The following is a 25,402-nucleotide window of genomic DNA, read 5'->3' as shown; positions in this document are numbered from 1 at the left end:
ATCCCCAGCATTACTTTGCCTTTCCCTTACAAAACCCTCTGCAAGGTCCCAGTACTTAGCTGCTTGGGGAATTTCTGTTTGTCCTTCTCTGGGTGGCAAAGAGCTGCCTCTCTGTCTCTGTGGAGGGAATGTCCAGCCTGGAGCTGTGGGCTGGGCTCGAATCTCTCTTCCAGCCTCAGCTGGGATTAATTTATTTCCCTTCTGCTTCAGGTCTGAAGCCTTACATGCTTGCAGTTTCCCCAGTGTAGCCCCACCCCCTTCTGGGCTGATTCTCTGTTTCACAGCTTGGTTTTGCAGGGAAACTTCTCTGCGCTTGGGAAAGGAATAATGGCAATTAGACTGTGGTTTGGGAGCCCTCCCTACTGGGTTTCCTGGTGGATGGCGCTTTTGTTTTAACCCTGCTTGTTTTGCTTTGCCTAAAACCCTATTCTCTGGCTGCTGAACTGGCTTAGCTTTAGGGATTGAGGGGTTTAGAGCAGGGTTTTTCCATGTGACAGGGGCTTCCCTGTCACAATATATTTGGTGTTTCTATTCAAGTAAACCATGTAAATTAAATAGATAAGCTATCTAGTCCATAAATAATTGAAGCTTGAACTCATATAGGTAACTTTAAAGCCCACACTCACTCTGCCTCAAACCTAGCATCATATTATATGGATAGTATTGGGACATTCAGTCAGATTTTTGGCCATGTACTAGCCATATAGGGGTCAATAATCAGCTGTCAGGCGATGAGCACTTTGCTTACCGCCAATGGCATTATTTCTAGATATTGAAAGCTGGGACCTGTCTGGGCTTTGAATATACAGTTATTTAAAGCTGGTTTGGCCATGGGTTACTGCATAAAAAGAGGACAGATTGGTATGTGGTCCCATTTATGTGCTAAACCTGGCCGCTTAAGGGCTGAATAATAGCTCTTAAGCAGCCAAGAGCAGATTCCACCCCAGAACACCCCCGACATAGAAGGCTTTGAGTTCAGTATTAACTGTGATATTCAATGGCACTTAACCAGTTAAGTGATACTGAATATTAACATATAGCCCTGACCAAGCAATTTAACTCAGAATGGGACGATTCATTGCAGCCAGTTAATCGCCGGATATTTCTTCTCAGCTGTGATGAAACGGCCGTGGTGAATCATCCCATCCCACTGCAGTCGTCATCCATCTTTGGCCCTGTCCTGCAGAGTTCATCGTGGGATTTGAGCTGCTGGTCATCAGAGTGCAGAGAGCAGGGAGGAAGGCCATTTTCTCTTTCAGGGGAAGACAGAGTTCAGAGGGGAGGGCGCAGAGGAGGCCATCCCACTGCAGCGATACCTCCAGCACTGGTGAGGCTGAGGATGGGGACTGGGAGGAGATCGTGGGGAAGGACATCACCACACACACAACTGGGAGGGATACACTGTGATTGGGAGGGCAGGGAGGAGAATTGGCCGTGATACACTGTCCTAAACCCATTTAACCAGTCAGTGGCTAAATCACTTTGAATATCCGGCCCAGAAGTTGGTTTTTTTTTAAATATATAGATAGTGAAAATATTTATTCAATGGCTACCTGTGAATGTATAATTACATTTCAGTATTGGGTTGAATGGTTGTATGGCAATGAGTCATAACCACGTGAGACAATCATGCATGGACATTGCCGGGCAGACAATTACGCACAGAACATCAGCAAACTGGATTAAAACACAATTTTAAAGTGCTCTGAGGGGGTGAGAGGAACACCCCCCCTCCACACACACACACACACTTTATTTAGAACAGTTCTAAATAAAGTTGGCACTCCTGTTGGGTGGGGTGTTGGGGGGAGCCCCCTATTATAGAGGAAACAGCCTTTTATCCTCTTTTTTTAGGGAAAAATTAGTTTCCTCATTAATGGGGATTCCCCCCCCCCCACTCCCACAATGGGAGCGCCAACTGTTCTAAGTAAAGTGGTGGGGTTCCCCCCACACACTCCCTCAGAGCGCTTTAAAATTGTGTTTTAATCCAGCACGCTGACGTCCTATGTGCAACTGTCTGCCTGGCAATGTCCACGCTCGATTGTTTTACATTGTTTAGTCTATGCATTGGTTGTATTGACACCATTATTAAAAATCTTTATGACATAGAAAATTCACTTCACGAAGCAGCTGATAAAATTAAATTTGAAGATGTAATTGACTTTAGCACCTCCACATTAAGCAGAAAAATTTTTTCTCAATAACTGCACTAGAGAAGTCAACTTTGGCAGCCTCCATTTCTAGGTATGGGCATTGTGGGTATTGGTTTAGCTGTACTTACTGTATGAGTGACTCAGCAAATATCCAACCCATATGTTAATGTATTACTTCTAGAGGTCATGAAGGACAGGGATTTCCTAACATTACTCCTAAGTCTACCACCCTGGAACCTCAATTCATGCCCTCTAGTTTTACCATTTTCCCTTCTCTGGAAAAGATTTGTTTCTATATTAATTCCTTTCAAGTATTTAGATATCTGTATCATATCTCTACTGTCCCTCCTCTCCTCTAGGTATACATATTGAGGTCTTCCAGTCTCTTCTCGTATGTTTTTTGGCGCAAGCTTCATATCATTTTCGTCGCCTTCTTCTGGACCACTTCAAGTCTTTTTACATCCTTATTCAGATATGACTTCCAAAACTGAACACAATACTCCAAGTGGGGCCTCAGCAATACAGGGGCATCAACACTTCCTTTCTTTTGCTTGTTACACCTCTCTCTATATACAGCCCAGTATCCTTATGGCTACAGCCTCCGCCTTGTCACACTGTTTCGTTGCCTTCAGATCCTCAGACACTATCACCCCAAGATCTCTCTCCCTTTCCATGCATATCAGCCTCTCACCTCCTAGCACATATGGCTCCCTCAGATTTCTACTCCCAAAATGCCTCTATACTTCTTTGCATTGAATTTTAGTTGCCAAACATTAAACCATTCTTCTAAGTTTTGAAGAACTTTTTTCATGTTTTCCATTCCTTCTGGGGTGTCTACTCTGTTACAAACCTTGGTATCATCCACAAAAGGGCAAACCCTTACCTTCTAACCCTTCTGTAATGTCACTTACAAATATATTGAACAGAATTGGCCCCAGCATTGATCCCTGAGACACTCCAGTACTCACCTTTCCTTCCTCCAAGTGAATTCCATTAGCTACCACACTCTGTCAACCAGTTTCTAATCCAGTTCACCACTTTGGGTCCTAACTTCAGCCTGTCAAGTTTATTCAAGAGCTTTCTATGTAGAACTGTATCAAAGACTTTGCTGAAATCTAAGTAAATTACATCTAGCACATGTACTCAATTCAATTCTCTGGTCTCCCAGTCAAAGAACCTAGGATATTCACTATCCTTTCCTTCAGCAACACTTCCATTATCTTTCCAATAACTGAAGTGAGGCTTATTGGTCTATAGTTTCCTGCTTCATCTCAGTGACCACTTTTGTGAAGAGGGACCACATCCGCTCTTCTCTAATCTCTGAAAAAAAACAAAGCAGCAAAAGTAAAACACACATTCAGACTATTAACACCTCTGACAAACACATACTACACCAAACACATCCCTCCTTGTATACAATAAAATGAATTGAAAAGGAGGCACTTTGATTCATTAGAAAAGTTGATCAAAAAAGAAAGCTTTTTGAGTTTGTTTTATATATGTTTTTCTCTTTTCTTTTGGTTTTAGTGCTTCCTAGTTTGTGTAGGACACCTCTAGTCATCCTCCAACAGCCTATCTTACTGATATTGATGTGGTTTATGTTTGCCAGGGTGTTTTATTCTTTTAGGTTTTAACAAAAACTTTTGGTGGTTCACTTCTGGGTGGTTTTTTTAGTTCAATATTTTTTTATTGAATTTTTAGTAATAATAAGTAACAAATATCAGGATGGTTAGCAATAAAATACATATACTTGCTTGCCCTGTATCGGTAGCATGAAATATTGCTACTCTTTGGGTTTTGGCCAAGTACTAGTGATCTGGATTGGCCACCGTGAGAATGGGCTACTGGGCTTGATGAACCATTGGTCTGACCAGTAAGGCTATTCTTATGTTCTTATATACACAAAACATGTCATAGATGTAATATGTCCATATTAAAAAGCTGTCAGAAGGTTACTTGAGCATCCTTCATGTATGAGTCAATGGGAGACCATATACTGTGGCTTGTTCCGGATGAGAGAGGATAAAGATTTTCAAAAATAAACTGCTCATATCTCTTGTATAAGCATAGTGAGTTCCACCAAAATATATAGCCTAGTAGGGAAGCAGATTTCCAGTTTTGTAAAACTTGTTGGATACCAACTAAGATAATGTCAATAATTTTCAGATCACATGAGCATTTATCAAAACAGGGATGCAAGGATCGCATAATGATGATTTCAAAGGAAACATCACTTGTACAATCCGAGATAACTTTAATGATGGACCAGATTTTGTTCCAAAAAGGTTGAATTTTGGAGCAAGAGAAGATCATATGTGATAATGTTCCTTGAGAGAAGGAGCAGTGCCAACAGAGATCCTCTTTAATGAGATTCATTTTTTTCATCCTATGAGGAGTCCAAATAGCTTTCCACATAAGAAAAAACGGGAATTGTGACAGGCTTGCTGACAGGAGAGGTCTATTGATTTTAGACCAAAATATATTCCATTCTGCTTGCGTAAGTGTAATATTGTGGCCTTGTGACGATTTAGCAACAGATTCTGCAGGCAGTCCAAAAAAAACCCGAATGTAAATGATAATTAACTTTTTCTCTATGTACAGTGTGCTTTGTGTTTTTTTAATTTTGTGGTTACCATTATGTATTACCGGAAATAAGATTATATTGTGTGTAAATGAAAAATGGATGGAAGAAATTGCATTACAATTAGTATTATAATTATGAGGGTGGAGTCAGGGGCGGAGTTTGGGCAGGTCTGTGGCAAAGCTTTTAGGGCCCCCCTCCAAACAAAAATGCATTCCACTGCCTATGATGAGGAGGAAGACTTAGGAGCAATGCTAGGAAATTCTTATTCACGGAGAGGGTGGTAGATGCCTGGAATGCCCTCCCTAGGGAAGTGGTGGAGAGGATCATGGTGATGGAATTCAAAAAAGATTGGGATAAAAATAAGAGAATCTCTAATTAGTAAATGAAGGATGTAAATTAAAGAACTAAGGCCAGTATTGGGCAGACCTGCATGGTCTGTGTTCCATATATGGTGATTCAGTGCAGGATGGGCTGGGGTGTGCATCAATGTGAACTCTACTAGTATGGAACAGGAGGATGTTTTGGCCAGACTTTACGGTAGATGTCCTGCAAACAACAGGATGGTTGGATAGGCTGGAGTGAGCTCGGATGGCAACTTCAGCATTTGGAACCTAGGACAATACCAGACTTTACAGTCTACGGCCCAGAAATATCAAAGAAGAGATAATTTAATCATGTATTTTTTTAATTAGTATAACTTATGGGCAGACTGGATGGACCATTCAGGTCTTTACCATTATTTACTATGTTACTATGTAAACTGTTCAAAGTTGTTACAACACATGCAGACTTTGAAAAATTGAAGGCAGTCCTTAGGAAATTGAAAGGTTGGACATCCTAATAGCAGTTGAAATTTTATTTGGACAAATGCAAAGTGATGAGATCTTGGTGTCATTGTAGACAATGTGCTAAAACCTTCCACCCAATGTGTGGCAGCAGCCAAAAATGCAAACAAGATACTAGAAATTATTCATAAAACAATTTATTAAAATTTTAAAGAGTAATACAACACAATAAAACAAAACCAATATAATGAGTTAGTCCTGTGTCATTGCAATAATATCATACAATCTAACATCATAATACACACATTAATCAACATGTTTATGTAAAGACTCCCAAATTTTCTTGAATTTTCCCAATTTGCCACACTTAACTGCAAATATTTTCTCATATTTAACAGATAAACACACCACATTCCACCAGCTATTGTAATCCAGTTTTGAAAAATCTTTCCAATTATATAGTATTGATTTAATAGTTATCATTACAGGATTTTTCAATAATTGGGTTCTATAATTATCCAGCACAGTATCCATACCAAGAGCACCTAGGATAACTATTCGATATGGACAAATCCTAGACAAGCCTAAAAACCAGTTGTTGAAGCCAAAAGCTGAGCGTGAGATAGCATTAGATTGCAAGCTCGTTCGAGCAGGGACTGTCTCCTTTGTGACTCTGTATAGTGTATGTGTACATTTGATAGTGCTCTAGAAATAATTAATAGTAGTAGTAGAAAAAAAAAAATCAGTAGACAAAACTTGAAACAAAACTCAACAGATCAAAAACTATATCTTCATTTAGGATGCGCAGGAGTGGGGCTTAAATAGAGGCCCAGCAGCGGGGAAGGAAGATGATGCTGGATGGACATCTACGGTCTGTGTCCCATATATGGCAAAACAGATCGGGTGGGGCTGGAGTTAGCTGTGACAGCAAATCCAGCCATGGGGCAGTGTGAGGTGGTGTAGCCAATGCTAGTCAGACTTCTACGGTCTCCATCCCATATGCAGCAAAAAGGATTAAGAGCAATTTATAAGTACCGTAATTCATCTGAGTACAGTTCTTACCTATCTCAGGGGGGACATCTTATACTGAAACTTAGCAAGTAAAATGAATAATTATGTTGCCTTGAAAATCAATGTGATTGTTGGGCAGACTGGATGGATCACACAGGTCTTATCTGCTGTCATTTACTATGTTACTAGGTTACTATAATTTCACAGAAGAGCATATTTTTTTAGGCTCTTCCATGGCAGGAAACCTATCCATGACCTCTACAGTTAATTCCTCCCTCTCTTATGTTTATTTTTTTTTTACAGGGAAACCTACAACATTATGTGAAATCATGGGCAAGGCTGAGATTTGGTTGATCAGAACATACTGGGACTTTGAATACCCTCGACCTTTCCTACCCAATTTTGAGTTTGTTGGAGGTCTTCATTGCCAACCAGCAAAACCTCTGCCAGAGGTAAACTTTAGAAGACATGCTGTTCTCACAGCTCTTTTTTTTTTCTTCTCTGAGACAGCCTCTATTCTGCAAAGTTCAGAGGTAACCAGAAAAACAAATCTCCACCACAGAGCTCTGAGTCCAGTATAGAGTCCATGTATTATAACAACTCACATCTCCTTATGGTAACATCTCTACAGAAGCTAATTATAACACCTTTGGAGAAGCTCATGTAGACAGCTCTGAATTGACTCCTCAGTTATTAGTAGCGGTATAGAAGCTCTCAATAATCGATCAATAAAGAGCATAGGGGTCCTTTTACTAAGCTATTTTAGGCACTAAAGTACATATAGCACAGCTACAAATGGAGTACCACAGGATTTGCACTCCAAAATGTGAGCATGTTAACCATGTGCTAAAAAATATTTATTTGGGGGGGGAGGGCAGAGGGGGGCCCTGTCATGGGTGGAGCATGGGCATTCCTGTATTAACCAGTCAGCGCATTTCCATTACCATGTTCAAATTGTTTAGCGCAAGGATATCATGTGAGCCCTTATGGCCTACATACTGTGTAGCAATATATGCTCACGTGATAAATTTTTTGGATGGTAATGTGTTAATGGTAACATTAATGCATGGCCATTAATAAAAAAAAAATACAAAAAGACTATTTTTACGGTTTAAGTAAAAATGGTCTTAATACGCGGGAAAGACCTATATAAGGGCACACTACGGCTACATTTTGCAACAGCTTAGTAAAAGGACCCCATAGCCAAGTACAATCCCCCCAAAACCAACCTATCTTTTCCTACAGTAGTTGAAGAAATGTTCCAGACCAACAACGGCGTACCAAGGGAAGGAGGCGCTTGGTGTGGTGGCACCAGGTATTACTGTGCTATGTCCCCTGTTGCTCACACACACACCTACATATCTCTTCCCCATTACAAACCGTCACCACTCCCCCTTCAAAATCTTCCATGTCAGCAAGCAGCCCTCAACTCTCCCTCTGATGTCACTTCTTGGTCCCATGACCAGGAATTGACATCAGAAGGAGAGCTGAAGCAGGCACGAGCAGCAACTAGGAGATGCTGCTCGCTGCTTCCAAAGATTTTTGAAGAGGTGGGTAGGCAGAGAGATGGAGAGGTCCTGGCACCCCTGCTAAGACGGCACTCAGGGCGATCCACCCCTCTACCCCACCCCTCCCTCACTACACTACTGCAGACCAAATATCACCACAAAGTCTTCCATTTGAGGGCTTCAAGAATTTTGGCAGAATGGGAATCTAATCTGCAAATTATCTATCACACTGGTTCCTGTTCAAGGTTCAAGACAAGTTACAAGAATGTCTATATAGAACTGTATGGAGATTTAAAATATCTTAATATAAAATACAGTATATAGAATCAACAAACAGAGTAAAATATATCAAATAAAAAAGTTTTCAGTTTCCTTCAAAAGATCAAGTATCACATTTCTATCCTAACAAATTGAGGTAAACTATCCTAGACAGAAATCACATGGAAAATAAACGTAGAATTGAATTGACTCCTACATTGCACAACCCTGACGGAAGGAAATCTTAATATAAACATATCTTGAATCTTAGATGAAGAAAAAGTTGAAAATGATAAAAGATGAATCAAGGATTGAGAAGAATTAATGTGTAATATATAATAAACTAAATACAATCACAATCAAAATGCAACACTTTCTCAGTAAGTTATTTTTGCTGACTTACAGGACATGGAGAAATTTGTCCAGACCTCGGGTGAGCATGGCATTGTAGTGTTTTCCTTGGGTTCAATGGTCAAAAACCTAACTGTTGAAAAGGCGAACATCATTGCAACTGCTTTGAGCAAGATTCCACAAAAGGTCAGTTTTTTCTTTTTTTGTGTATGGCATAGAATGTTTTCAAGGATGGTAGAATACCCTGGAATCAGGCTGAGCCCTGCCTAGGATCTTACTTGAAAGCATCCATCCAGTATAGATCCAGATACTATTTTAATACATAAAAAAGGTATAAAACAATCAAAACCTTTAAAATTACATTAAAAATAATTTTAAAAATATATATGAAAAGTGTGATCTTAGAAGTAATCATATTGTCTCAGCAATATTGACACATAAGAACATAAGAAGTTGCCTCCGCTGAGGCAGACCAGAGGTCCATCTCGCCCAGCGGTCTGCTCCCGCGGCGGCCTATCAGGCCTATTGCCTGAGCAGTGGTCCCTGACTATTTCTATAACCTACCTCTACTCCTATCCCTATAACCTACCTCTACAACCAACCTACCCTTTTCATTTAACACCTAAGGAGAAACAATCCATTAAGCGAAAAAAAATAATCCACACAAAAATGTATACTAAATATATGGATGTCTATGGCCACTTCTGTAGGCGTAAGTCGGATGCTTACATAGTATGTATCATTGATTTTCATTTTAAAAACAAAATAAAACTTGTGTCTTGATGGTCTGTTAGAAAGCGATAGGACACCTACCACTGCCTATAATCGGGATGCCGTTTTGAGAATCAGGCTCTTAATGCATATTCAAAAATACCATGATTGAGCATGTTAAGGCCCTTGCATACACACGTGCAGGGCCAGATTAATGAATAGGCTCAGGAGGCACTTGCCTAGGGCCCAAAATTTCAGGGGGGGCCCGCTGAAGTAGGACAGAGAGCAGCTGCCCTACTGTCTCCCTTCACCTCGCCTTTTTTTTTTTTTTTGAAACGGCTAGCCCCCCCCCCCCAGGCAGTTAAGATCAGCTACGGGCCTCCCCCCACTTAAGATCGGCTATGGGCCCCCCCCCTACTTAAGATCAGCTACTTCCCCCCTCCCTCTGGCATCAACGGCACTTATAAGATCAGCAACGGGCTCTACGGTATCAGCAACAAGTAAGATCGGCAATGCAGTGTTCAACACAAAGCTTCCCTCTGACACGAACTGCCCAGGCGGAAACAGGAAGCTGCGTCAGAGGGAAGCTTTGGGCTGAGCACTGCATTGCCCATCTTACTTGTTGCTGATACCGGGGAGCCCGATGATGATCTTATAAGTGCCATTGATGCCGGAGGGGGGGGGCGTAGCTGATCTTAAGTGGGGGAGGGGCCATAGCCGATTTTTTTTGTTTTATTTATAGCCTTTTAAATTTAAGTCAAGTATACATAACTTGATAAAGATCGGAAACAAACAGAGAAAAGAAATCACCTAATTATACAATCAAATGTAATGAAAAACATTAACTAATATTTAGTCCACAATTACAGAGATCAAGAAAGGAAATTTTCATCAATTGGAAATAGAATTCTATACTAGAGTAACGGTAATAGGTAACCCAAACTACAACCGGATGGTAGGTCATTTATCATTGGACTGAGATTCCAACCTTTCTTTCTTTTGGTCCAATAAAATCTAAAAGCTGTTTGGGCTCAAAAAAAAGAAAATTCTTACTCTGATAGGTAATATAACATTTTGCTGGAAATTTAACCAAAAAAGTAGCCCCAAGAGCTAGGACTCTTGGCCTCAAGGCCAAGAATTCCTTCCTGCAATTCTGGGTTTTCTGAACCAAATCTGGAAAAATTCTAACATTAGAGCCCAAAAACTTGTCATTAATGTGTCGGAAATACAAATGAAGAATATATTCCCTATCACTTTACAAAGCCAATGTAAGCAACAAAGTAGTTCTATCAATTATCACCTCAAAGGAGCTTTCTAGAAATGAAGATAAATTCATGTCCAAATTTTCTTTCGAATCTTCAACAGCAGTAGATTCCCCTTGAGGTTTCTTTATAGTCAGGTAGTAGGCCCTCACAGCTATAGCCGATCTTAAGTGTGGGGGGGGGACCCATAGCCGATCTTAACTGCCCGGGGGGGGGCCTTAGCCATTAAAAAAAAAAAGGCGTTGTGAGAGGAGATGGTAGGGCAGCTGCTCTCTGCACTATTAAGTGCCGTTGATGCCGGAAGGATGGGGCATTGCTGCTCTTAGGGGGGTATTTCTGATCTTACTTGTCCCCATTTGAAAAAAAAAAAGCAGAAACATAGGTGAGTGGTGACCCGCAAAGGTGAAGGGAAGGGAGGGAGATGGGCCTGGGGTAGAGGGAGAGAGAGAAGAGGCAGATGATGGAAATGGGGAGAGACAGAGAAGGGGACAGACAGATATCAGTTCAGAGGAGAGAGAGCAAATGCTGAATGGAAATGGAGAAAGAACACATTCTAGATGGAAGGAGGGGATAAAGAAAAAGGGCATATACTGGATGGGGGAAGAAGAGAGTTAGTGAGATAGTGGAGAGGTGAAGGAAAGGGGTGACAATCTATGGGTAGATACAGTAAAAAAAAAGGGAAACTGAGGACTGAATAGTAAGAGAGAATTTAATTTAGACAGATGCAGAAAATAGAGGAGATGCCAGAGCATGGGGAGAAAGAGGGAAGGAGACAGAAATATCAGATCTGAGTGGAGGAAATGAGAAGAGAGGGGGAAGGAAGGAAAGATGGAAGGAGAGAGATGCCAGACCATGAGAGGAACAGAGGGAAGAAGATGGATGCTACACCAAGGGGCCAGGGTGAGGGCAGGAGGAGAAATGGAAAGATGGAAGGAGGTTGGCAGACAGTTTCTGGAAGGTGCAGACAGTGGATGGAAGGAAGAAAATGACAAGATGAGGAAAGCAGAAACTGGGAGACAAAAGTTGTTAGGTGCCATCAACTTGTGCTCGAGTCCTAGTCCAATATTAGATGAATATTGGAGAAGAGCAAATAATACCAAAACCCCCTATACCTTTGCTTCATCAACTACATCAAAGCTTTTCACTGTGTGGATTACAATAAACTATGGAGAATGCTAGTGCAAATGGGAAGACCCAAACACATAATTCAGCTGAACATCAAGACGACAAAAAGGTAGAAAAAAATGTATATTTTTTAATTTTTTTGCTATAGGATAAAGTAATATTGCAGCTGTGTTGATAAATAGAAAATGCAAATACAGCGATTGTTTTATTGGACTAATTTTAATACATTTTTGACTAACTTTTAGAGACCAAATTCTCCTTCCTGAGGTCAGGACAGGATACTATAATACTTTACTGACCTAAGGAAAGAGGGTTTGATCTCTGAAAGCTAATTTAAAAATGTATTAGTTCAATAAAATAGTATTATCTTATTTTCCATTTTTTGTTTTAGTTTTATTTTTATTTGTTAATTTGTAAAGGGATTTGTTATTTCTCTTATCAAATTTACATCTGCTATCTTTATATTTTGTTCAGTATTGGGGGATATGCACCACTGTTTCTTCACCTCCGAAACTGTACAGTTCCTTCGGTTTGTAGCACAAGCCAGCATGCTGAATGCTCTTCATTAATGCTGCCCGATTCAGGAAAAAAAATTCGATTTGATTCAGCCCATTGAATCGATTTTTTGATTCGATTCGATTTTCCTGCCCAATTGGGTGTTTTTTTCCAAACATCCTGGTGGGTTTATTTTATAGCCTCTTCACCCCCTTTGCCTTCTCCTAACCACACTGGCACTGTGGTGTAAACAAAATAAACAAACAAAAAAGACTTTTTCTCTCTCTGTTAAATCCTAGCTCACGTTTGCGGTCTATCACCAGCTCTGACAGGATACACATTTCAAATATGACCTATTGCAATCACAAAACATAAAATAAAATTATTTTTTTCTACCTTGTGTTGTCTGGTCATTATTCAAATCTTGTCAGTCCCAGGCTCTGGTTGTCTTCTGATAACTTGCTTGCCAGGGTCTCCTTCTTTCTTCTTTCTCCGTGCTAACCATCCATCTCCCTTCTCTGTCCTCCCCTTCCGTTTCCCTTCCCTCCGCCGGAGGTCTGGCATCTTTCCTTTTTTTCATCTCCATCCACAAATCCACCTTTTCTCAACTACTCTTTCATCCAGCATCTCTCCTTCCTTCCCCACTACCCCAGGGTCTACCATCTCTCCCTTTCTTTTCCCAACTATCCTCCTATCCAGTATCTCTATCCCCCCTCCACATCATCCCTTGTGTCTAACTTCTCTCCCTTTCTGTTCCTTCTCTCCCTAAATACCATTGTCCACCATCTCTCTCCCTTTCCTCTGTTTTTAGATCTATTATTTCTTCCCCCCCCAAATCTGGCATGTGCACGTCTCTTTGAACCTCCCTCCCTCCCTCCCTCTGTGTAATTCTACACCAGGTACCCCCCTGAATGCCTGCCCCCCACCCCTGAAGGCCTGCCTGTCCCCCCCTGAAGGCCTGTGCCACCATCCCTGAAGGTCTGCCCCCCCCTTGTAGGCCTGCACCACCATGCCCTGCCTGAATGTACCCATTTTCTTATTTACTTTTTTCCCCTCTTGCTTCTCTACTTCTCCTCTTCACTATTCTCTTTCTTTCCCTTTCTCCCACCAGACCTTTTTCTCTGCTCACTCCATCCCTATCTCTAAATACACTTTATCCTCTTTCCAACCCTATATTTCTTTCCCTGTCTCCTTTCTCATTCCCATCCTTCACTCAGTACTTTTTCATTCCTTGCCTCCTTCCCCTCAGCTCTCCTCTCAGGCTGCCTACACTTGATCTCTCTCTCTCTCTCTCTTTTTTTTTTTAATTCGCCCCATTCCCTCCCCACAACAAAAGATTTTTTCCCGTTCCTACCCCAACCCTGCATTGAAGTGTACTTTGTAACCCCATCCCCTCATTTCTCATCTTTGTCCCCTCACCGTCCCCACAGTCTTAATTTTCTTCCCTATATCTCCCCACTCAAAGCAGAAAGGAAGATTTTATGCTACTCTAGTCAAGCCTAATACACCAATCTCCTTTGTAATACACCACCAATCTCCTCATGTAACCCTGTTAAATGACTCTAATAAAAATAAAGTCAACGCACAGTCAATGCTAGCAGAAAACCATGTCTTTTTCACACGCAACACAAACACACCCTCGCCCAGAATGGAATAAATAATCACAAACTAAAAATAGAAATTTGTAGACAAAAATTAAACTGAACTGCCAAGAAGCCAGACTCTGCATACACTGCAACACCACAGAAATAAAAACAGTGACGCATGTGGCTCAGTGGTTCAAGGCATTTCTTCCATCTTCCCGACGAGGTTGAAATCCACACAATCCCTCCCCCATGGTACTTTCACAGCTTATTTTATGGGCAGACTAGATGGGCCATTTGGCCTTTATCTGCCATTATGTTTCTATGTCTTTATGTCCCCTAATACTGTGCAAAATATCAAGATAGATGTAAATTTGAAAAAACTGATGAATAACAGTTACCACTTTACAAATTAACAAATAGAAATAAATCAAAAAGTGGAAAATAATATAATATCATTTTATTGGACTAATACATTTTTCAATTAGCTTTCAGTCTCTGCTCAAGAGAGTTTACAATCTAGCTGTGACAGATAAACAGGACAAAAAGTGTGAATGTATATAAGCTGCTCAGGTAGGAAATTATGGAAGGCATGATAAGGCATCGGCCCTGTTTCTATGCCCCTTCCATAAACTGTCTGCCCTCTTCCCTTCTTCCTTCCATCCCCTTCCCTGTCCCCCTCCATTCAGCCTGTACCCCCTGTCTCCATTTTACATGGTTCATTCCAGCTTCACCCTTCGCTCCATTTTTCTCTCTCTTCTCTCTGTCTTCATCTCCTCTCTCCTATGCTCTGGCATCTCTCTCCTCTCCTTTCTTTACTTACTTCGTACCTCACCCCACCCCATAATCTGGCATCTCTGTCTCCTTCCTTTTCATCTCTGCCCCCTTCCCCCAACCCATCCCATCCCTCTCCTTTCCTTCTCTCTCCCCATAGTCTAGCACTCTCTCTTCTCACTTCCTTAGTCTTCCTTATACCTCCCCCAATTTTTCAGTTTTCTTCCTTACCCCTCCTTCCCCTCAATCGGGTGTAGCATTTATCTCTCCCCGCCCCCCCCATGGATACCTCTCTCTTTCAGGAGGCTGCAGAGGGAATGCACCAGCTCATTTCCCACAATTCTGCCTCTATCAAAGTTGAATGGATCCACGAAGGCAACAGCGATTCCCACATGCTGCCTGCCTTTGAAATGGAAGCTTCCCCTTTGCCCCGAAACAGGAAGTTTGCGGCAGAGTGGAAGCTTCCATTTCAAAGGCAGGCAGCCTGTGGGAATTGCTGCTGCTGCCGCAGACCCGTTCAACTTGAAGAGAGAGGAAAGACTGAGGGAGCTGAGTTGGTATGCATGGGGACCCGGGGAGGGCTTCCCCATACTGTGGGAATGCCGCAATAATGGTCCCCATTCTCATGGCACTACAGAGGAACAGTCTATCATTACCTCGGTATTCCCAGTTTTTTTTTAGGGTCTCCCCTTTACCGTAGTAATTACTGTGGTAACCACAGTACTACTGCAGTAGCCATTCTCATGCCACTCTCTACTGACTAGCACCATCACAGAACATTACAGACTTCAAGTAAGTCCTAAGCAGCACTTAAAGGAAATTCATCCAATAAAAGCAAGAGAATGTCCAGTCAGAATCATTCACTAGAGATAATAATATTTTTGCTGTTTGCCTTTTATATCTGCTGCACACATCAAAGCTTTGGAAAGGCTGCTCAGTGCATTGGTGGCGTCTGTCACAAAAGTGAAAGAAGTGTGAATCAGTATGGTGTTGCCTGCCATAACAGTGAGTTGTGGTGAGGAGCACTGTGGATTAGAACCAAGCTATGCATCGCATGGCATGCTGCAGTGAGGTGTTACCCAAACACCAGTGTAATGCAAGAAGTTGTAGTAGGATCCAGCAGTGCTTTTTTTTTTTTAAGGAAAAAAGGTGCCCAGTATTCATGTAGAGCCAACCTTGGAGGTTGGGGTAACCAAGACTTTTTTTTTCCAATCCTTACAGTGTACACAGCCACATGACACAGAACAGTTCTATCTGGAAGGTGGCTGCCTCTGAATTCGGGTTACAGCTTTGAGGCTGGCTGATGTACCAATAGTCAAAACAAACTGGGAGGGCAAAAATGTAGTGGGGTGGATAGGCAAGGAAAAAAGATGCTGGTGTGCGTACTGACTGGAAAAAAAAGTCCTGGGATGCAGCATGCTGCCATGCATTAAAGCAGTGTTTCTCAATTCGGTCCTGGAGTACCCCTTGCCAGTCAAGTTTTCAGGATATCCACATTGAATTTGAATAAACTTGATTTGCATACACTGCCTCCATTATATGCAAATTTCTTTCATGAATATTCATTGTGAATATCTTAAAAACCTGACTGGCAAAGGGGTACTCTAGGACCGAGCTGAGAAACTCTGGATTAAAGCATGGAGTTGTGTGGTCCATCTTAGTGCAGTTTAGCTACCTCGTACCATGGTGTCATCCAGCATATTGACTCATATAGTGACATGGTACACCGAGGTTCAATATGATGCAGCATGGTACAAAGTGCTGTTTCCTCCTTAATGTCATGATGCAGCACGAGCAGATTCTTTTGGAAACACTGCGCTAGAAACATCATATTTTGTAGCTGAATTACTCCATGATATGGCACCTTTTTCTCAGCAACATTTATTTCATGTCTATAGGCAAGATTCATTCCGTGTGTGTAGTGTCATCGTAAGTTTCTATCTTATCTACACAAATCATATCTTTAGAACTTCATTCATAACACAAACCCTGCCCCATGCAACGCTCTGCCACCTACACTAGCTATCTTTAGTTTAGCCAGTGTAATCAAGAGCTCTGTCGGACCAACACTGGATGCCAGGCTGTAGCAGGTTAGAAACATGGGCGGAGAAATGGCAGATGAAGTTCAATGTGGAGAAATGCAAGGTAATGCATTTAGGCAATAAGAATAAGGAATACGAGTATACAATGTCAGGTGCAACTCTGGGGAAGAGTGAACAAGAAAAGGACCTGGGTGTACTGATAGATAGGACCTTGAAGCCGTCGGCACAATGCGCGGCAGCGGCAAAGAAGGCAAATAGAATGTTGGGCATGATAAAGAAAGGAATCTCGAGTAGATCGGAGAAAGTTATAATGCCGCTTTATAGGGCAATGGTCAGACCACACTTGGAATACTGCGTCCAACATTGGTCTCCCTACCTAAAGAAGGATATAAAACTGCTGGAGAGGGTGCAGAGACGAGCAACAAAACTGGTGAAGGGTATGGAGAAACTGGAATACGAGGATAGACTTATAACACTAGGATTGTTCTCCCTAGAGAAAAGGAGACTGCGTGGGGATATGATCGAGACTTCAAAATACTGAAAGGAATCGACAAAATAGAGCAGAGAAGATTATTTACATTGTCCAATTTGACACGGACTAGAGGACATGAAATGAAGCTAAGGGGGGACAGGTTCAGGACTAATGTCAGGAAGTTCTGCTTCACTCAGAGAGTGGTTGACGCCTGGAATGCCCTCCCAGAGGAGATTATTGCGGAATCGACCGTCCTAGGCTTCAAGAGCAAACTAGATGCATATCTCCTTAAGAGAGGCATATAAAGATATGATGGACTATAAATTACGCCAGGGTACACCTGGCAGGGCCTCCGCGTGCGCGGATCGCCGGACTTGATGGACCAAAGGTCTGATCCGGAGATGGCAGTTCTTATGTTCTTATGTTTATGTTATTTTATGGGATCAGAAGGGAAATCAGGGTGGTAGAAGAGGCCAGGGGTCTAGACTTGTTTGTTTTACAAAGACTGGGGGGAGGGGGTGGCAACCCAGACCCAACCGGCATATTTTGTAGGGAGGGCAAACAAAATGACACCAGCAACATAATGACGACAAAAGTAGAAGTGGGGAAGGGACACAGTCAACCAACAGTGAGAACAATCAATTTATTAAAGGTAAAACATATGTAACATATATAAAACATATATATATATATATATATAGCAAGCCTAATAGAGAGTCCATTAATCCTTTTAGTCCTGGACCACTGTTCCCTCTAAGCTGTGCACTTGTGCACGCGCGCACAACTTGCCGAACCTGCGCACACAAATTAAAATAGCATGCACAAAAAATAAATTTTTGCCTAAAATGATTTTCACTGCTAAAATGATATGTTGCAGAAGACCAGCTGTTCCGATTTCCCATTTATCACATTTATTGAAGTGCTATAATATAAATTTTAAGTCATTCACATGATTCTGTTATCTTTGGCAGTTGAACTTGACACGTCACGTGCCCCATAGGGCCATAGCTTATGGCCCATAGGATATGAAACACTTCCGATTCTTTGACTTCCTGAAGTTCCGCCATATAGTTTATTTCGTGGAATCGTAGTGTGCAGCATGGTACTGCGGTTGTATAACTGTATTTGTTTATTAAATTGTCACCAGATATAACTCTTAAAATGTCTAAACCGCGAATGGTGAAAAGTGTAATACGCAAGAGAGCTGCAACAGCTTTTAGGTCTGAATGGCTTGAAGAAATTGTTGAAACGGAGACACCGGAATCTCGAAATACAATGCGTGTTCAACTGTGTGAAATATTTACCTATGACGAAGACGATGGAGTTGTGTGTTGTTATTGTCAAGATGCCAAAGCAACTGGAAAATTCTCTACTGGAAAAATAGAGGGATGATGTTTGGAAACTGGACTTTCTGAAATGCCATCTATCAAGTAAATCTCATACCGACAGTATTAGGAAACTCAGAAGTAAAAATACGAATTTAAGAGGGGGACTGGTTAACATGTTGCTTGAAAGCCCAACCAAAAAAGAAAACAGACAAATTAGTAATGAACGGAAGCGTTCTAGTCCTGATGAAATTAAGGTTCTTGTCGAGTGTTGTGTTGGCCATTAAGATGAATATCTCAATGCTCTCTGTTCAAGATATCAATGAGCACATAGCAAAGTATGTTAGTATTCCTGATAGCTGGAGAAGCAAAAACTATGCGTTTGAATTTCTTGGAATTATCAATGGCATCGTGCAAGATGATTCATATGGCAGACATTAAATTAGCAATGTATCATACGTTAACTGTTGATGAGAGCAGACATTTCTGTCAACAAGTACTTAATACTCTACTTTAAGTATCGTCCAGTCAATTCAAATGAGTATAGGACATCATTTGGTGGGATGCTACAGTTGGAAGCATGTGATGCTACATCAATAGTAACAGCAATTAGGGAATTCTATAGGAAACATGAACTTGACCTGAATAAAATGGTTATGTTCACCTCTGATGGTGCCTCTGTTATGTTGGGCAAAATAGATGGTGTTGCAGCACAGCTGAGAAAAGACATTCCACATTTAGTGCAGCAACATTGTGTTGCACATCGGGAAAATTTGGGACTTTCTGATTCATGGAAAGAAGTAAAATTGATGAAAGAAGTACAAACTCTAATGAGAACTGTGTACACGGTGTTCTGTTGGTCTTCTACTAAACGATGCAAATTTCAAGAAATAGCAGATGCATCTGAATGTGAATCAATTGCTTTCAGACCTCTGAATGAAGTGCGCTGGTTATCTAGACACTTTGCACTTAAAGCAATTATTCGAAATTATGATCCCCTGTTAAAATATTTTGAAGAAGACAAAGATAATGATCCTATTGCAAAGTACTGCTATAAGAAGCTGAACATATTACTGCTATAAGAAGCTGAATTTCATATTACACTTGAAGTTTTGAATGATGGGTAGATTGAACAAACTTTGAATGCAATACTTAGACGACAAGGTTAAGTGGAGTGATAAAGTCAACAGTCTTCTTGACAACAGGATGAGGTCTGGAGAAAAAGTTTCAGTGCATACTAATTCCATATTAACCTTTATCAACATCCTATGTTTGCATCTGGGTGAAAATAAAGTTGAGGAATGGTCTGCTTTTGACTGTACAGCTATATCACAATGCAACTTTGACTTCGGAAATGGATATATCAGATCTCTTTGTTTAAAGTATAAACAATTTCTTCCGGAGGAAAGTGTTATTATTCAGCAATACAATGACTTTAAATTCCTTGTTGCAGAAAAAATCAAAAGCAATCTGATAAATAGATTTCCAGATATGACGAAATTTGCATTTCAGAATGATAAATTTGCAGATTTAGCAAAATTGATGGACATTGGTGCCACATTCTTAGCATCTAGTTCAGATTGTGAGCGTGGTTTTAGTCTAATGAACAATTTGAAGACTAAATAAAGGAATCATTTACATTTAGACCATTTGGAAATGCTGATGCATGTTAAGAGTCACCTTCAAGATGGAGGCTCAACAGATCTTGACAGAATTTATTCGGACTGGATAAATATGAAAGATCGCAGGGAAAAACTTTGAAAACTAAATTGCTGTTATTTTCTAAATTTTAAGTATAAAGTACAATGATACCTTATTTATAGGTAGCGCTCAATGAAACATTTCAATGAAACATAATTTATGTTTATTGAAATGAGACTTTATGTTACATAAAGTGTAACTAAAATCGATGGAACACTGATAATGTATATAACGTGATTTAAATCAAGGGAAAAAAGACCTCAAAATACCCCTGAAATGTGAACAATGAAGTCACAAATATTTTGGGGTTGGGTATCATCACTGGTCAAAAACCCTTGAAGTATTTTTAATGTTTTTGCTTTTAATTAATATTTAATATTTTTAAGTGTTTTTTTAAAAATATTTTTTCTATTAATGTGAATATAGTGTATAACATTTTTATATTCGCATTTTCTTTCTCTGAACAAATGAGCATACAAATGGCTAGCGACTGTTAGTCCAATACCAAACTAATCATCATGCTTATATTTGAATGATAATAAGCACTTATCTTTGATAACCCGACGGGGGCCCAGTCCGTTTCGCACTGATGGGCTTCTTCAGGGGTAATGAAAAGACTTATTGGATTGCCAGTTAGATTTCAACTTTGCTCAAAGATCTTTAAATGAAAGAAAAATATGTAAGAATATACATTATATACCATATTTTAACTGAATAAATCATTGATGAAAAAATCATTGATGAAAAACATCAAGCACCCTGTGTACTAATATTAAAACTGTAATTACATCTATGATGTTGGATACATAGACTTTCTGTGTGTTAAGTTATGTTTGTCATTAAAGCATTATCTAGATCAACTTGAATGTGTCTGGGTTGAATCAATGCAACTATTAGTTAAAATGTAGTTTGAATGTTGCAATGATAATTGCAAACTCTCTACTTCTTTATAGCAATTTAAGGGTGTGTTACATGAATAAATGTATCCAAAAGTTGGATAAACTTTTAAGCGTTGCAAACGTGGCTACAGACTCGATTATTTGTATGCATCAATTGTTTATGATGAAATATACTGACCAAATCAAATATGGAACATTTGTTGAAACTTTATAATCCTTAAACAAACGGCAGTACTTTCAAATCTGACAATTTAACAACCTATACTTGCCGATATAATGAATAAAATGGCGCCAGTAACTCGACATAACGCTGTGGAGTAGTTAGCCAATCAGAACGCTGGATACATCAATGCTCCGTTTATTTAGAAAACAATATTATTGATATATATGATTTTATATTTAATTGTTTAAACACTCATTTTGTGTATAATGGTTTAAACATCTAAATGTTTAAATAAGTCCACAGTCTATCATGATTGATTACCATTGAACCGACTTAAAGTTTAACGGCGACACGATATTGTGAATTATAGCTTTAGGTTCAATTTCTTTTTTAATTGCTTTGCTCATCGCAATAGTTCTCAGAAAAAGTTAAACATTTAATGATATTTAAATAGAAAGCAGTAATATGCAGTCTGACCGTTTTGAAATTAAAAAATACTTGCCGGTGGTGAAACTTTCATGAACTCCTCACCGAATTTTTACAGAGACAAAATGGCGATCGTATTTAAACTAGACGCTGTGAGTTTACTAGCCAATCGGAACACAGATGCAAAACCAATGGGATACACTGTTTTAATAATTTTTAAATTTGTTTATTTATATATCAATACTTAAAGTGTCACCTTAGAGCATTTGAATTCCCCTAAGATATCTAATAAATAATTGCTATGAAGTTTATAAACAAAAATAAAATGTTGAAATCACTGTTTATGGCTTTGTGTATATCAACCCAAATTGTTGTGCTTTAAATGCAACATTCAAATTTGAATACTGGAGATGAATGCCCAAATGTGCAAATAAATATTATTGCTGTGATGTGTGTGGACATTAATGACAATATATTCAAACAAAAGTACATATGCAGAAAACCTTGAATTCAATCGAGTTTTGATGTTATGAATAACAGGAATTCAAGTTTAATGTAAAATGACGCTTTTCTAAAAGAAAGCATGCCATTCTATTTGACTATTTAGTCCATCAGGTTCAAGTGAATGAAGTCTCGAGATCCAAGATTGTTCTCTTCTTAATAAAAGTTTGTTGCGGTCACCCCCTCTTCTAGATTTAGGAACTTGATCAATAACCCAGCATTTAAGTTGTTGAAATTTGTGTTGAAATTCATTGCAATGGGATACCATGGGGGCTTCAATTTTTGTTCTTTTAAGATTAGACCGATGTTCATTCAATCTGATCTTCAAACTTCTTATGGTTTTGCCTACGTATATCTTGTTGCATGGACATACAACAAGATAAACCACGTGTGTACTGTTGCAATTGCTGAAAAAGTCAATCTTGTATTGTTTGGAATCAAATGGATTCAAGAAGATGTCTGATTGTATCATGGTTTCACAGTTGGAACAATGTCCACATCTGTAGTGACCCTTCAATATAGTGGACTTTATAGTGGATGTTTTAAGTTCAGAAGGGCTTAAAAGTTCTTTAAGGTTCTTACCACGAGAGTAAGCATTTCTTAGATTGGTATCTTTAAACACATCCAAAGTTTGCATTACTTTCCAATGTTTTTTCATTACATATGAGATTTTGGAACTTGCATTGTTGTATTTAGAGACGAAGGTGCAAACGTTATTGCTTTGATGATGCTTTGAAACTGAATTTAACAGATATTCTCGATTATTGAATTTTGCTCTTGTGTATGCTGATTTGATATTTCTTTTGCTGTAGCCTCTGTTCAGGAACTTGTCCTTTAGTGATTTGGATTGGTGTTTAAAATCTCTTTCATCACTACATATACGTTTATATCTAAGGAATTGAGAATATGGTAAGCTGGTCTTGCATCCCAGCGGGTGACAACTGGTGGAATGTAATAAAGTGTTGCGATCCGTGCTTTTATGATAAACTTTTGTTGTGAATCCTTTTGTTGTTTGTGTAACTTCAACATCTAGGAAATTTATGATTTGGTAGGAATGTGTATATGTAAAGATAATATTTTCATTGCAAGTGTTTAACCATCTAAAGAAAAGGATGAATTCCTCAACGGTTCCTGACCACAACAGAAAAATATCATCTATGAATCTATGCCATGATTTGATTCTACTGTTGAATGGTGATGATAATATCCATTCTTTTTCAAAAAGATTCATAAAAATACAGGCAATCGACGGAGCAAAAGTTGCACCCATCGCGACTCCGGACAACTGAACATATAGTTTATCAAGAAACAAAAAATAGTTTTCTTGCATTGCTAGTCTTGTCAAATGTATCAAAAAGTCAGTGGGAACACAATGTGGACGTGGCCTAGATTCCAAAATTTGTCGAATGGCTTCAATGGCCTCTGATTGGGGGATGGATGTATATAGAGAACTGATGTCCAAAGTTACCATCAGGAATAAAGTGTCATCTGTATTTTGATCAGATATAGTATCCAAGATGTTTAGAAAATGTGTGGTGTCCTTAATGTATGAAAAATGACCTTCAACGTGAGATCTTAAAAATTTATCAACATACGAAGATAATGCTTCTAATAGAGACCCTTTTGCAGAAATAATCGGTCTACCTGGTGGTTTCTGCATGTTTTTGTGAATTTTTGGTAGTAGATATAGAACTGGAATGGTTGGATTAGTTACATTCAAATATTGATGTTCACGTTTAGTTATGTAACCATTAGATAATGCTTTTTTAGTTATCTTTGAAATGACAGTTTTTAATCGATGAGTTGGATCAAGACGTATTTCCTTGTATATAGATGGATTACATAGTTGGGACAGTGCTTCTTTGATGTAGTCGGATCTGTTCATAACGACAACAGCGCCCCCTTTATCAGCGTTCTTGATTACTAAATGGTCATTTCTACGAAGATTTTGTAAAGCATTACGTTCCATTTTTGTTAAATTATTGTTTCTGAAAGAAAACTTCATTTGGTCTATCTCTTGCAGTATTAACTCTTTGAAAACTGCTAAAGTTGAATCAATTGGACCTGGTGGAACCCAACTTGATTTATTATAAACCACCGAGCGGTCAGAAATCTCTTTGTCTTTGAAAAAAATTTTTAGTTGTAATGAACGTATGAATTTTTCAAAGTCTATACGAAATTGAAAAGCATTGAAATGATTTGACGGTACAAAAGAATAACCTAAAGATAAAACGTGTTCTTCTATGGAATTAAGTGGATATGATGATAAATTCACTACGGTCGATACAGGTTCCTTTGTTGTCGTCCTCGTCGGTTGTTCCTGCCACCTCTTTGTCTTCGATAATTTTGTCTTCTTGTGGCTAAAAAATCAGCTGAAGAATCACTGCTGATAGAAGAGCTTTGTGTAGTTTGGACGCCTGAAGGTATCGAAACAGTGTTGGCATCATTTTTTCTGTACATCCAAGGATATACCCGACCTGATTCATAATCTTTCTGATCTCTTGCTAATTTTCTCATCTTTTGTTTTCTTACAGATTCTTTATGTTTGTCGACTTGACTAGAAATGTCTTTAAATTTGATGTCAAACTCCTGTTCTCCTAATTTAGATTTCAAGTTGACAAAATCAGTATCTAGTGAAGCCTTTTGTGTATTAATAACTTTCTTACTGCGTTCTATCACTAATAACATAATGTCCAGAGAACATTTGTTAAGAATTTTATTCCAACAGTCAATGAACTCAGTGTCATCTCTAAACATCTGTGGTTCTAAATGGACCCTCAATCCACGAGGAATGTGTTCTTTCTTGCAATATTCGACTAAAGCAGAACCATTCAATTCCAGTCTCACAATCCGTTTGTATTTGATAATAATGTCATTAATATCTGCTGATTCAATGGAATTAGCAGTGGTGCTTAATGTTTCAAATTCATTCATAAGTGAATTGGCTTTGTCTGCTGTGAAGCTCAGACCAGAGGTCCATGATTTATTCAAAGTTTCCATAATGTGTATACAGTATCAACTGAATGAAAGAATGGAAAACACAATAGTGTCCAAATAATTATATAATATAGCAGAAATCGATGGAACACTGATAATGTATATAACGTGATTTAAATCAAGGGAAAAAAGACCTCAAAATACCCCTGAAATGTGAACAATGAAGTCACAAATATTTTGGGGTTGGGTATCATCACTGGTCAAAAACCCTTGAAGTATTTTTAATGTTTTTGCTTTTAATTAATATTTAATATTTTTAAGTGTTTTTTTTAAAAT

At 39.3% G+C, this 25,402-nt stretch overlaps 1 protein-coding gene across 4 annotated transcripts in view; it reads left to right on the top strand.

The window, feature by feature from the left end:
- Window positions 1–25,402, top strand: part of LOC117369117 (UDP-glucuronosyltransferase 2A1-like) — a 207,005-nt gene that overhangs the window by 150,743 nt on the left and 30,860 nt on the right. For all 4 annotated transcript variants that reach the window (XM_033963147.1, XM_033963173.1, XM_033963156.1 and 1 more), the window contains 2 exons: window positions 6,837–6,985; window positions 8,705–8,836. In XM_033963147.1, the coding sequence (XP_033819038.1) occupies window positions 6,837–6,985; window positions 8,705–8,836 (281 nt within the window). The remainder of the gene's footprint in view (window positions 1–6,836; window positions 6,986–8,704; window positions 8,837–25,402) is intronic.

This window comes from Geotrypetes seraphini, chromosome 1 (assembly GCF_902459505.1).
Source record: "Geotrypetes seraphini chromosome 1, aGeoSer1.1, whole genome shotgun sequence".
Taxonomy (NCBI): domain Eukaryota; kingdom Metazoa; phylum Chordata; class Amphibia; order Gymnophiona; family Dermophiidae; genus Geotrypetes; species Geotrypetes seraphini.
This window is presented reverse-complemented; position numbering and strand designations above follow the sequence as displayed.